This window comes from Talpa occidentalis, unplaced genomic scaffold (assembly GCF_014898055.3).
Source record: "Talpa occidentalis isolate TD23 unplaced genomic scaffold, MPIMG_talOcc4v2.1 talOcc4.4, whole genome shotgun sequence".
Classification (NCBI taxonomy): Eukaryota; Metazoa; Chordata; class Mammalia; order Eulipotyphla; family Talpidae; genus Talpa; species Talpa occidentalis.
The window spans coordinates 55,755,017-55,770,114 of NW_023604295.1; the positions used below are offsets into that span (position 1 = coordinate 55,755,017).

The 15,098-nt window shown below is 35.1% G+C and overlaps 1 protein-coding gene across 5 annotated transcripts in view; it reads left to right on the plus strand.

The window, feature by feature from the left end:
• The window catches only part of CD47 (CD47 molecule), a 58,324-nt gene extending 43,226 nt beyond the window's left edge, over positions 1-15,098 (plus strand). The window contains exons 8-11 of one of the 5 annotated variants that reach the window (XM_037525603.2): positions 1,876-1,907; positions 6,902-6,926; positions 7,550-7,582; positions 11,205-15,098. In XM_037525603.2, coding sequence (XP_037381500.1) covers positions 1,876-1,907; positions 6,902-6,926; positions 7,550-7,582; positions 11,205-11,209 — 95 coding nt within the window. In that variant the 3' untranslated portion in view covers positions 11,210-15,098. Of the gene's footprint in view, positions 1-1,875; positions 1,908-6,901; positions 6,927-7,549; positions 7,583-11,204 lie in introns of those variants that run through there. The other 4 variants (XM_037525604.2, XM_037525605.2, XM_037525606.2 and 1 more) reach the window with 4 other exon arrangements.

Here is a 15,098-nt window from a genome sequence, read left to right on the forward strand (position 1 = left end):
AGCATTGCAAGTGAGCTCACATATGGCCGCTTTGGGTCCTTTGTAGCTATTTTTTAATGAACTAGCCATATGCGACATTCCTTGGACCTGAGATTTGGAACTCAGAAACTGTTCTTTACACATCATTAGGGCAGAAAAGAAGTGAATTGACAAGTCTTCATACTAATTCTAATAAATAAATTTATGAGCTGAAAATTTTAACTCAAATCTTACCTCTGACTTTTCACTAACCATTAAGATAGCAAATCAGTTCTCTTTTCCTTGATAGAACATTGCTGTACAGCACAGTGTAGTTGAAGTCGTATACACAAGTGACTATCGTGATGGTCACTAATAAAGTTCTGTAATTTAGCTTGGTTTATTTGGGAGTCTGCTAAATTTCACTCACTCATATTCCCACACTATTTCCATAGTTCCTTAAAAAGAGGTTTCCTTCTGGTTTGGTTCCAAGCACCAAATGATGGCCCAAGTGCCTTCAGTAGGGAAGATTTACTTTAAAGCAATGCATGCCACTTAAGGGAGAAAGGAATCTTATGAAAGCAAATACAGAACTGGACCTCCCAGAAAGTGGTTTAGGAATTGGGGTGATTTAATACATCTCTTAAAACCCAAGTCATTATGTTGCCCTCTTGATAACAAGAAGGTTATGGTTATTTAGTTCCTCTCTCTTTGGTGCTTTACTTACTAGCTAATTAGTTTGTCCTCTCTTTTATGTCCTCATGGAAGAAGACTTTCTAGTCTTCTTTCTATTATTCCTCTTCATATTCCAGTGGAAGGGAAATGATTTCCAGGCCAGTCAGTTGTCATTTTCTATCAGAGAGTCCTTGGTTCAGATTTAACCCCATTTCTCATTAACTTTGGAATCTTGATAAAGCAAATATGGACAAATGTAGTAAGTAAATGCCAGAACACATTAGAGCAGTTCTGGGGGCATGCCTCAAGATGCTAATGTGTGAATCCAGTGCTAGCATCCAGTCCATAGACAGTGAGCTTGACTGCTCTATCCAGTAGCATCACCCTCCTACAAAATATTTCAGAGGATGTTGCTCATGGCTGCTTTTGTATCTATAGAACTCTGATTCTGTGTTTAGAACTAGTTTTAGCTGCCCTGGGCCCTTCTCATTGATTTTTATAAGGAATTTCTTCCTCCTTCCCTGTACAACTAGAGCACGTCTTTTCTCTTTCATCACTTTCTTTTGACCCTGTATTCCTTTATCTTTATTAACCAATTCAGTCAGAAGCAATAAAAGGGGTAAATTGGAAAACTAAGAAGGAATACACAGAAAAGGACATGATTGAAACTAAAACTAGCCACCCACCTAGAATAATTCTGCAAACTCAAAGGGTTCTGAATATTTTCTTTAGGTTGTTAGCAGTTTGAAATTTTTAAAAACTGGAAGGTTGGAAGAAGGGGGGAAAAGAATGGGTCACAAAAAACAAGAGCAATGAGCTAAGGGTGGGCAACAAAGTATGGGTGGATATTGGTTATTGGCACATTCTCTCCACATTCTAACTGGGTAAAATAAGGAGGGATGTAGATTTTACCATGGGGGTCCGTAAATAATGACCTATTCCCCTCAAGAACTATTATCAAGTGTTGATTGGAGGGGGGTAAGGGGGTGGTGAGGGTGAGGGGTAGATATGTGGATATGCATGCACAAGTGAGAGACCATGTATATTTATTATTTGATATAGGCATATTATTTGCATTTTATACTATAAATGCATATAATCATGAATGTTATGTATTTTTAAATAGTCTAAGCTGGAACTCTTGAAATGGAGTTTTAACCCTGATCATTTTATCTTATATATTAACATTGCCTTAATTTTTCTTATTTATTAATTCACTTTCTTATTTTTTAATTTCATCAGCTTCCAATCAGAAATCTATACAACCTCCTAGGGTAAGTTCAAATTTCTTAATGAATTGGAGATGATCATTTGATGTGTAGACTGAGAAGTGGTAATTGGGATATTGAACGTTTCAGCTATCAGTTTAGTGTAATGTCAAATTAAGAGCATATTGAAGTCATTTCATGGCCTTTGCATGAATGGATACAATTCTATTTTAAAACCTGTGTTTGTTCATTTAGTGGCATTGAGACAGAATGAATGATTCCTTAATATTGTGCTGACTTCTATTGCCCAGAGCTGGCAAGTCTGTTGCCCAGAGACATTATCTCTGCTGAAGGAAGCTAATACTGATGTTGCCTTACCTGTTGTTCCACTTGATGTGCATATACAAAATATGTCACACTTGAAAATGAGGAGAAATTTATATTAAATTGATTTACATTAATGGAGTCTATCAAAATAATAATATACTAAGCAAATGTAAATATTGCTAAAAATACCTGTACTGAATTATGATCATTCCCCCATTTTATAAGCATTTTTCTTCCTCCCAATTACATTATGGTTTTCACAATACAGTAGTCCCTCCTTATCCAGGGTATTGGGCCACAACTCAGGGGTAATCTGACTTTGGCTATTATATGTGGAGGGCAAGAGGAGACCTAAGAAAAAAAGCACACCACTCCATGTTGGTAGGTGATGGTTTTATAGAGCCAAGGAAACTTACATAGAGGCTTTGCTAGTATGGCCATGAGACAAATAGTTTTCCACACCCACCTCACAAATCTTAAAAATTATATAAAAGTCTTAACTATCTTTCTTTTTGTTTGTTATTTTAGAGGTAATTTTGGCTTACAACACTGTATAAGTTTCAGACTGCACACCTCGTCAACTCTATGTGCCTCACCACATGTCCACTTACCATTCACCCCCAATCAGTCAAGTCCCTCTACATGTTCTACCACCCCCCACCCCTTCCCCTCTGGGAACTACCATTCAGTTGTCAGTGTCTAAGGGTTCCTTTTGTTTGCAGGTTTGCTTTTTTCCTTTTTGTCTACATATTAGTGAAGTCATCTGGTATTTGTCTTTCTCCTTCTAATTGATTTCACTTAACATAATCTCCTTAGGCTCCATCCATGTTCTCACAAATGACGAGAGTTCATCGTTTTTTTAATAATAACTGCACAGTATTCCATTGTATATATGTACCGCATCTTCTTTATCTGTTCTAATAGGTGTAATGTAAAATCTCACTGTGATTTCAGTTTGCATTTTCCTAGTGCTAAGAGATGAACTCCTTTTATGTGTCTGTTGACCATCTGTATGTCTTCTTTGGTGAAATGCCATTTGGATTTTCTGCCCATTTTTTAATCAGGTTGTATTTTTGTTGTTATTGAGTTGCTTTTTTATTTTTAGATCTTAATCCCTCGTCTGATACATGTTTTGCTGATATTTTCTTCCATTCGGTTACCTTTTTGTTTTAATGATGGTTTCTTTTGCTGTGCAGAAGCCTGTTAGTTCTATATAGTCTCATTTGTTTATGTTTTGTTTCCCTTGCTTTTGGAGACAAATCCAAAAAGACATCGTTATTGTCAATGTCCAAGAACTTATCATTTGTGTTTCTTTCTGTGTGTTTTGTTTTCAGATCTTATATTCAAGTCCTTAACCAATAGGAATTAACTTTTTATATGGTATAAAGTAGTAGTCTGATTTCACTCTTTTACATATGACTATATACTTTTCCTAGCATCATTTATTGAAGATATTTTCCTTTCTCTATTGCAAGCTTCTGGCTCTTTGTTATGAATCGGGTGTCTATGTAGTGTGGGATTATTTCTGGGCTCTTGATTCTATTCCATTGATCCATGTGCCCATTTTTATTTCATTATCAAACTTTTGATTACTAGAGTTGTATATTATACTTTGAAATCAGAGAACACGATGCTTCCATTTTTGTACTTTTTTTCTCAAGATTGTTTTGTTATTCAAAGATTTTTATGGTTCATTACAAATTTCAGGATTTTTTTGTATTTCTGTAAAGAATGTCAATGTAATAGTGTTACATTGAATTTGAATATTACTTTAAGTAAAAGGGCTATTTCGACACGGTTAATTCTTTTGATCGATAAGCATGGAATGACTTTCCATTTCTTTGTGGTTTCTTCAGTTTCTCCCAACACTTTCATAGTTTTCAGTGTATAACTCTTTCACTTCCTTGGTTAAATACATGCCTAAATATTTTATTCTTTTTGATGTGACTTTAAATGGTATTTATTTTTCTTTTCTTTGTCTGCTAGTACCTTGTAGGCATATAGAAATGCAACACATTTTTTATATTTTGGTTTTGTTATCTACAACTTTACTGTATTCATTATTTCTAATAGTTGTGTAGAGGTCTTTAGGGCTTTCTGTGTATAATATGTCATCTGAATATAATGGCAGTTCTACGTCTTCCTTCCAATGTAGTTACATTTCATTCTTTTATAATTTTGCCTAATTTCTCTGACCGGGACTTCCAGTACTCTGTTAAATGATGCTGGTGATAGTACTCATCTGTGTCTTGTTCCTGATATCAGAGAAAAGGCCTTAAATTTTTCACCATTGAGTATGATGTCATCTATGGCCTGTATTACATTTAAGTCTGTTCCTTCTAAACCCATTTTATTAACAGTTTATTTCATAAATGTATGTTTGGTCTTACCAGATACTCTTTCTGCATCTATTTCAATGATCATATGATATTTAATCCTTCGTTTTCGTTTTGTTGATGTAATGTGTCACATTGATGGCTTTGCACATGTTGAAACATATATTCATCCCTGGAATAAATTCTACATGATGCTAGTATATGATCTCTTAATTTATTGTTGAATTCATTTTGCCAGTATTTTCTTGAGGATTTTTGCATCTATATTCATCAGAAATATTGGCCTATAATTTTTTTTATGATGTCCTTGTCAGGCTTTGGCATCAGAGTGACACTAGCTTTGAGTTTTTGGAAGAGTTTGAGAAGAATGGGTATTAGATCTTCTTTGAATATTTGGTAGTATTCACCAATGAAGCCATCTGGCCCTGGACTTTTGTTTCGGGGAAAGTTTTTTTATTTCTTTACCAATGAACATTCTTCAAATCTTTTGTTTCTTTATGTTTCAGCATTGGGAGGTTGTACAATTCAAAGAATTTATTAATTTCTTCTCGATTGTCTAATTTGTTGGCATACAGCTGGTTGTGTTCAGAAAAAATGTTTAATGCTATTTTGATTTTCTTAAATTTATTGAGATTTGTTCATGTCATCTCTCCTTGAGAATGAACTATGTAAAATGAGAAGAATGTATATTCTGCTGCTTTTGTGTGGGATGTTCTGTATTTATATCTTTTATGTCTAACTTGTGTAATGTATCATTTAAAACTGATGTTTCATTAATGATTTTCTGTCTAGAAGATACATCTATTGATGTGAGTAAGGTGTTAAAGTCCCTACTATTATTGTGTTACTATCAACTTCTCCCTTTAGATCTGTTAATATTTGTTATGCATACATACATATACAACATACACATACATACAAACATACTCTATGTTGGATACATAGATAGATAGATAGATAGATAGATAGATAGATAGATAGATAGATAGATAGATAGATAGATAATAGATAGGATTGTTTTCCATGCCCCTCCCAATCTTAAAAGTTTATACAGAAAATTTAATTGATTTTACTCATATTCACCGGATGGTGAATCCATATGGTGTTTGCAATACATTTTTTCTCCAGGATCTGTCCTTTACCAGATTCTGGGAGCAGGGAAGGCAAGTAAAATGTATATTCCTGAAAAAGTAAGGTAGTGAGGAGCCTCCAATTGTGTGCCTCAAGCGTGATGCCTTGATTGCTTTCCTTAATACATGGAGATACTTTGCATACCCTCAATGGAGATCTAAAAGTACAGATAGTACTGAACCCTATATACACAGTGTTTTCACCTGTACATACATATCTATACTAAAGTTTAATTTATAAATTAGGCACAGTAAAAGATTCATAAAACAGAACAATTATAAAAAATACGCTATAATGAAAGTTTGCATTTATAATAAATAATTTTATGTGACTGTAGTCTCGCTCTCAAAAATATCTTTTTATATGTAATCTTTTCTACCATGGTGATCACAGATAACTGAGACCATAGAAAGCATTAACATCATATAAGGGGGAACTACTGTATCTTGGAAACTTTAAAAGCTATCTGAGAAAATCCTAAGGAAAGAAGAAAAATTAGGTGGTAAACTGAGAGGAATAAATGGGAGGTAGGTGGAAAAAAAATGTTATAAGTGAGACTCGTCATGGGACAGATTCAAGAGTTATTTGATGAAAAGATCTTCAAAGGACAATATTGAACTCATTTCACTATAAAGGATTAATGATGGGTCTATCTGGAAAGCCAAAGCAAGACTCTGTAGTAGGAAGTGAGGATTACATGTGCCCCTAAATCCAACAAGCCTCAGCAGACACAACTAAAAGTCAAATGATGTGTGCCTTGTTACAGATGTTTATTCAGAAAAGACTGGTGCCATAGCTACATTGGTCACAGCCAGCCAGCAGTTTTTAACATGGTTGTGTTAAAGATAATTCAACCATTAGACCTTTAAATCCTAAACACATTTTCTTTCCCTGTAACTAAGTTCAATTTGCATGACTTGCAAATGATTCTACTTTGCTCTCATCTATTGCTTAACTATATTTTTCATTTATTGTATTGCTATTTATGTTTGCACTTTAATAATTTGAGAAGTTAGAATTTCTTGAACATAGGTAGGGCGGGATGGGAAATTCTGCATAAAGAATACTAAGAGAATAATACAGTTATTATTAAGCTATTAAGTAGACTTGGCAAGCTTGCTTTTTTGACCTTTGCTGTCTTATTTTATTTTTAGACTATAGGATTCATACTTGATATATAGTTTAAATGTTAGCATATATAAATTTTAGTATAAAAGGACTTGAAATAAGATTCTATTATGTAAATATATTTTAAATATTTTCCAGAAAGCTGTAGAGGAACCCCTTAATGGTATGTGGTTATTATAAACTTGTATTTTTCTTGATCCATTACCAGATCATAATTTGAACTGGCCCAAGAAGTAAAAAGATTCCATCTATGCCTTGGGAAAAATCTAATTTTTTTTATCTTGATCAATCTTTTCTTGATTACTCATCAAGAATTAAGAGGAGTACTTTTATAATGTTCTCACCTCTGGAACAAAATGCACTCACTGTTCTGTTGCCCACATGGCTTGTACTAGTCAAGTAATACTTGGGCAAGAGGACCGTTGCCTTTTTTATATTGGTCAACATGAACAGTAACATCCCACAGAGAAGCATCTCAATTAATTTTAGTTTCTGATTTACAAATTTCAGAAAGAAACAGGGTCTTAGCATGAAGTGAGACCAAAACATCTTACTTTCTTTTTCCCTAAATTTGGATTTATATTCCCAACTGAATTTGTTTCCTTTGTGGATGCTGTGGATATGATTCACAGAAATGCTTTTGTAATCAAAAGAAGCCTTAAACTTAATTTGGCTCTGTAGCTGTGAAATAGTTGGCATGATCTTAGTGCATATTTATTTATTTAGAAATGATTTCTAATTGTGTGCTCCTACTAACTGTCTACTTGGCTTGTTACTAATTCTTAGCATTTAAAGAACCAAAAGGAATGATGAATGATGGTAAGTACAAAATGTACCTACAGTTAGTTATAAATTGATTGAAGTATGGACAATGAAAAAGAATGAAATCAAACAGTTTCTTGAATAAAAAGGATTTTCAATAAAAATCCCTTTTAAGGGCCTCCCCGGTGGCGCAGCGGTTGAGCGCTGGGTTGCGAAGCTGCCCGCACCTCTGCGGCGCCGGTTCGATCCCCGGCTGATCCCCTGCCACCAAAGGAGGGTCCCACATAGTGCGCAGACCTCTCCTGCCACCCGCTGCTCCCCTTAGCAGTGTACTTTGGTCCTTCTGTCTGCTCTGCTCCCTGCTCTGGCTCTGGTGAATTCTCTCACCCTCCCATGCTTCTGACTGTACCCAGTGCATGTATAAACAAAACAAACAAACAAATAAACAAATAAATAAATAAATAAATAAACATGCCTCTATAAAAAAAAAATCCCTTTTAAATCAAAGGGATTTTGTCAAATCATCCACATTTCTAAATTTATAAAATTGAAATTTTCTGTTAAAAATTGCAAAACTAGTCATATAAAAACTGGAGAGCATCACTAATTAGACTTTCTAGTCATGCTGCTCATAGCAAAGAACAATCACACTTTGTAAAAAAAAAAACCAAAAAACATTTTCTAGAGGCAGTGCCAGGTGACTATAATTTTCAAATCCCTTTTATAAGACACATAGGTTTGCTGGCCCAAATCTTTATCATGTTCACAATTTCTTTTGTGCTGATGTTGTTGATTTTTTTGCTTTCAAACCATGGGGACTTAATGTCTCTGCTTTGCCAAGCAAAAATTGCTTCTAACATTTTTGGGAAGTTTTTTTTAGAAAAGAAAGAAAAATGTTCAACAATTCAAATTTTCACCTTTTTGTTTGTAACACTAAGGTTTTTTTTTAAATATTTTATTTTATATAATTCTTACATCAGTTTTCATCTTTGGACAATGTATGCATTTTCATTTTGGTTATATTCCCCATACAATTGCACCCCCTCCTTATTTTGACTCTAGTCCTTCCTCTCCCTTCCCCTCTCTCCCCTCAACCCCCCTCCCCGTAGTGTAGTGTGTCTGGTTTATAGTTGCTTGTTGATTTTGATTTTGTATTCATTAGTCTTTTTTCCTGGTCTCTTATTTAAATTTTCTAAATTCCTGCTATGAGTGAGACCATCCGGTATTTTTCTTTTTCTTTCTGGCTTATTTCACTGAGCATGATCCCTTCCAGCGCCATCCATGTTGCTGCAAACTACATGTGTTTATCTTTTTTGATTGGTGAGTAATATTCCATTGTGTATATGTACCACATCTTCTTGATCCAGTCATCTATTTTTGGGCATTTGGGTTGCTTCCATAGCTTAGCTATTGTAAACAGTGCTGCTATGAACATAGGCATGCAGGTGCCCTTTGGAATTAATGTTTCTGTGTCATTTGGGTAAATACCTAGGAGAATTGCTGGATCATATGGAAACTCTATGTTTAGTAAGTCAAGAAATCTCCACACAGCTCTCCATAGTGGTTGGACCAGTCTGCACTCCCACCAGCAGTGCAGGAGAGTTCGTTTTTCTCCACACCCTCGCCAACATTTGTTGTTGCTAGTTTTTTTAATATGTGCCATTCTCACTGGTCTAAGATGGTATCTCATTGTAGTTTTGATTTGCATTTCCCTGATTACAAGTGACATTGAACATTTTTTCATATGCCCTTTGGCCATTTGAATTTCCTCTTTGGTGAAGTTTCTTTTTAGCTCTTCTGCCCATTTTTTGACTGGATTATTTTCTTTGTTTTTGTTGAGTCTCATCAGCTCTTTGTAGATTTTTGTGATCAGTCCTTTATCATTAGTGTTGGGTGCAAAAATGTTCTCCCAGTCAGTGGGGTTTCTCTTTGTTTTGGTTATTGTCTCTTTACTGTGCAGAAGCTCTTTAATTTGATGTAGTCCCAGCTGTTTATCTTTGCCTTCACTGTCACTGCTTTGGGCGATGTCTGTAAAGATGTCTTTGAGGTGCATGTCATGTAGTGTTTTGCCTATATTTTCTTCTATGTATTTTATGGTTCAGGTCTTATGTCTAGTTCTTTAATCCATTTTGAGTTGGTTTTTGTGCATGGTGTGAGGTAGTAGTCAAGCTTCATTCTTTTGCACGTAGCGACCCAGTTTTCCCAGCACCATTTATTGAACAAACTTTCTTTGCTCCAGTGCATATTCTTTGCTCCTTTGACAAAGATTAGTTGACCATAAATCTGTGGGTTTATTTCTGGATTTTCTATTTGGTGGAACACTAAGGTTTTAACTCTTAATTTTTATTGAATATTCCAAAGACATGCATTTGTTATTTCTGAAAGTTAAGGCAATCAGAGATATTGAGTGCCATGGGTATTCACTTTGATTTTAACTTTGTGATTCTTCAGTTCTGTCCGCATTATGAGTTTTTTCCTCATGTCTTCATACCTTTAATATGTACAGTCATTCCTTATCATGTAAATAGTTTGCTTTCTATTTTTCTGTTTTAAAGTCTGTGACCTACCTGCTTTCCTTTATGGTAAAGAGCAGCCTTTAGCCCAAGAGGCCATAGTCCCCTGAGTACAATTACTTTTTGCATAAGATTAAAAACATGCCAATTGTGTGTTGGTGAACTAAGTTTAAAGCATGTTTAAGTTGGTGAACTGTGCTTAAAACATGTTTAGGCTTGTGTTCAACAGAGGTCACAAAACAAATCCTTTCATAAGCTTTTATCACAGCCTTTATTGCAAAAATGCATTTTCGTTAAACTTGTTGCTGCCCTCTGGGAAAAAAAATCATAGTTGGTAGGAACAAATTACATGACATTAATAAAGTAATTGGCACCTGGAATTGTGGTGTGGTTTGTCCATGTTTACAGTCTGGTGTTCTATTTTTTTATTTCTTTGTTCTTTGCTTTTCCTATCGTGGTATCATTCTTCTGTACTTCTATGAAGAAACTAAACTCCTTTCCTCCATTGTCAGAAAACCAGTGTAAAAACCTTGAGTGTCGTTTCCTTTATTCATGTCCCTGAAGATGTAACTTTTTTTGAATCCTTCTATATGGAGACACTTTATAAGGCAGTCTTTGTGTGTTCATAGCATATGAAATCTATGTTGACCTTTCAAATTATCTTAATTTTGCTAATATTTAGCTGTTCAGAATTTGTTGATTTTTTTTTTTAAAAATAAGTCTCCCTATTGACAACAGCTTGATGTTCATAGTGTATCTGCTTTGTCAGTCAGTAAGGTTCAAAGCATCCCCCCACCCCAGGACCACACCTAATGACATATTTATTTCACCTACATTAAATGAATGATGTATCTAAAGTAAATGTGATAGAATATTCTAGGGTCAATATCTTTTGCTTTGAAAAATCAGCCTTTCTTGATTTTTCCCCAGCTAACCCAGGAAATGGAAATTATCAGACTTAATCAATTTGCATTTTCATTTGGGATTGTTTTCTACTGACTGTAACTAAAAAAGACTAATGACTTGTAAATATAAGAGTAAATACCTTTTGTAATTTTGGATACTGTATATCTGAGACAATTCCAAAACCCAAAAATGAATCAACCTGTTAATGCATAGAAAATAGAAACAAATTATGATTATGTGTTCCTTTTTCAATTTTCCAGAGTAACTGAAGTGATGGACTCCCAATGGAGATCAGTAAGACATCAAAGTTCTTGTGTTTAAGCACCATGGCCTTGATTCACTGTTAAAGAGAAAAAAAGAAGACAAATAATTGGTATTCATCTGTGAGATAATATAAATCATTGACCCTTAAATGATTGTTACAGTTAAGTTTTTATTCAAAACATCTGTAATTTAGTTAATAAAAGAATTAAGACTGTGGTGTATGCCCAATTGAGATCCAGTTTTTTTGTTGTTATTTTTACTCAATTAGGGGCAAAAATTAGAGTGGGCAACTCCCAAGAATGATGTCTCTCAGATCCTAGGGTCCCTTGACTCTGGGCCACAAGTGTAAATTGGTTCAAGGTGAGAATTACCTGACCGATCAGTAACACCGAGATATCCATGGAAAACAGTGGCTTCCAGTGAACCAGAGCAGACTCAGATTTGCAATAGCTTTGACACTTGTGGTGCTGACTGAGTAATGTGTCTGCCACTTCTTCAATAGCCTCTTAAGCATGGACAGGAATTTGGTTTGGAACATCTTGTACGTCACCTTTGTGTGATGTGATACCAATGTGGAGGTCGTGGTCTTCCTTCCTGGGGGTTGCCTTTCCCATTCTTCCTTTACCTTGCAGTGTAACAGATCCTTTGCAGATTTTTAGGATAATTTTATCGATGGATGTGTTTTTCTTTTATTCGCACAACCCTGTAAAGCCGGTCTTGTCCTCCTGTTATTTGCTTCTGCTGTACAAGACGTAGAACCTTTTCTCCTCTTTGAACATGGTCCAGTGACACAGTAGCATCATTGCAGAAAGGAGCCAGACTTGTTCTCAAAGAACTATGTTCACTTTTCAGCAAAAGTAGCAATGGTTGTAACATATGTATTCCCTTCCTCTGATTTGAAGGCACAATCTATAATGTTTCTTCACTTCTTTTCTGATCTGGGGCATGAAAAACCAAGATTGAGATTTGAACTATGAGTCTTCTGCATGGCAACATAATGTGTGTCACCGTCAGGCCAATGGGCCAGCCCTTGCAAGGGTGGTTTTCTTACTGTTGTATCTATGTTGCATGATAAACACTCATCACTTTCCTCCTGTAGTCCTGCCTCGTACTCCCCTTACTCTAAGATTGAAAGGTAAAACAAAACCCCCACGTTTCCTACCCCTTTTAGAAGAAAATTAACATTCTGACAGTTGTGATCGCCTGGAGTACTTTTAGATTATTAGCACTCGTTTCCTCCTTTGTGGGTGTGTGTTCGTATGTGCTCATGTACAAGATAGGCACAGGCATCTTCTGTATGGACAAAAGTGGGGTACCTACAGGAGAGCAAATGTTAATTTATGCTTTTAGTAAAAACATTTAAAAACAAAGATCTTTATTGGGTGGAATTATATTTGATCATTAAAAACTTCTAGGTAATTTGCCCAGTTTTTTGACTGCTCACCAATACCCTCTAAAACTACTAATTATTCTTCCTATTTGTGTAATAATAAGACATTCATATTTGTAGTTGCATTACTAGTAGTTACTTGTTAGTCCACTGAGTGTTCCCATGTGGCTCTTTTACGCCAAATTTAACTGTCATATCTCATGATGGGTCCAGGTGGTTTGCTCATGGCAAACCTGAATTTATGACCTGTTGATGTTACTCAGAAAACTGAACACACAAAAGACAGCTCTTCTTGAAAAAAAAAGTCTTCCCTAATTCTGTTGCTGGCCAAAATAATAGCATGTGTAGAATGGGCAATATTCCTTTATAAAAACCAGATGACTCCTGTTGCTCTTTTTCCTTCTGAAAATATTTATACTTTACTAATATTATTTGTTACTTGAGAAACCAGCTTTGATGAAAGGAGGAAAAAAACAGTTGACCTTGAAAAAAATCTAAATTCTTATTCTCTCAAGAAAAAGGTATGACGATCTTTATAGTAAACTCTTTTATAAACTAAAGTTTACCTTTTAATATGTAGTCAATTCTCATTTATTTGGGGTTCAGTCTTGAGACTTCCCCATCCTTTGTGTTCTCTTAATGCTGCCTACCTTTGAGGCATTCACTGCCCTAGACAACTCTCAGAGGTAGCAGGAGAAATTCCAGATGAAATCAACTCTTGCTCTCACTAGTTGTCAGATTCTCTGGAAAAGGGACCATAGCAGCAGGAGTCCTCTTGCTTGGGCATCATTGGGCCAGTTCATTCTCTTTAAATTAGACTTGTAATGGTTCCCAGTTTTCTGCCACAGCAAATTAAAATTGCTAATGATGTGTGAGCATCATCTATCTGCACCCCCTCCCCCTCATCTGCTTTTTCCTCACTGATCCCAACTTTTGTGGTTTATTCCTCCATTCTACTTTCTTCGTTGTATGTTCTCAGAGTGACACCATTTGTCATATTTACAACAACTTTTCCAGCCTTTTGGCCAAATCAAATTTTATTCTTGCCTTCAAAACTTTATCCTCCTGCCCTTCCACCCCCCACTGGCTCTCTTTTGCAGTCTATCCCCATCTGTCTAGCTGCCTTTTTCATCTCATACTTTTCCTAGTACTTCATGTGATTCTGCATAGCTCTTCTGGATTTTGTTTGTTTGTTTGTTGTTTTGTTTGTTTGTTTGCTTTTGCCTTGCTTCTCTCACTCAATTGAAAAATTCCTCCTCAGCAAGAATTTTCTTTTTTTTCTTCCTTTCTCTTCCTGCAGTGTTTTGCATATATTAGCCACTCAGTATCTAAGTTTGATATTTGAGAGTTGACTATATGAAATAGATTTCCCACTATTTTGAAGAGGGTGAGCTAGAGAGTTTTCTTCTTTTGACAAATTTCATGTGTTCTGAAAACCTTAAAAGGTGACAATTTTCACCAGGAAAATTCAGATCCATCTGTTTAAATTTCTGAGAATGTGAGGATTAAAATAATGGGGATACCCCCTAATTGAGAGTATTGTTCTATTTTAGGATGCTGTTGTCAGTTTTGTAAGTGACCAACCAAATTGTGGTTTGAGTTAGTAAAGCTCAAAAAAGTGATAAGTTCACTACTTCATCTCATTAATAAAAATTAATTAAGCTTATATAGATTTTTCTTGTCCTAAAATGGGTATTCAGAACCAGAGAGCTTGTGTATGTATGGAATACGTACCTGTTTATTTACCTGTCATTGGAAACTGGAGAAATGATTTTGGGCAACCTTTATCTTTTTATCGTGTTTGATGGAGTATTTGTTTAGAAACATTAGTTTTACATTTGTCATATTTTCAAAATCACTAACTACCGTCACCCACAGAGGTCCTTTGTTATGTCATTTTCAGTGGCTAATAGGGATAATCCAGTTAACTTTCAAGAGAAGAGCAGTGAACAGGAAGTTTTCCTGCATTTGGCTTTTGACAGCTCTTATCATTTTAGACCATCCTTCCATTACATTTAGTCTTTTGAAAAAATAAAAGAGGGCATTTGTAATAAGCTTCTCTGTAAGACAACATCAGTGGAATCTTAAAAGTGTTGTTAACATGGTTGGTGAGAGGGGAAACATTTTTGTTTTTATTAGCCGGAGCATTATTTACAAAAAGCCATTGTTGAGAATTAGATCCCACACCGTATAAATATCCATTAACCATTCTAAATAAAGAAAACTCCAGTGTTGCTATGTGCAAGATCCTCTCTTGGGGGCTTTTTCCATAGCAATTAAAGGTGTGCTATTTGTCAGTAGCCATTTTTTGCAGTGATTTAAAGACCAAAGTTGTTTTACAGCTGTGTTACCGTTAAAGGTTTTTTTTATATGTATTAAATCAATTTATCACTGTTTGAAGCTTTGAATATCTGCAATCTTTGCCAAGGTACTTTTTTATTTAAAAAACATAACTTTGTAAATATTACCCTGTAATATTATATATACTTAATAAAACATT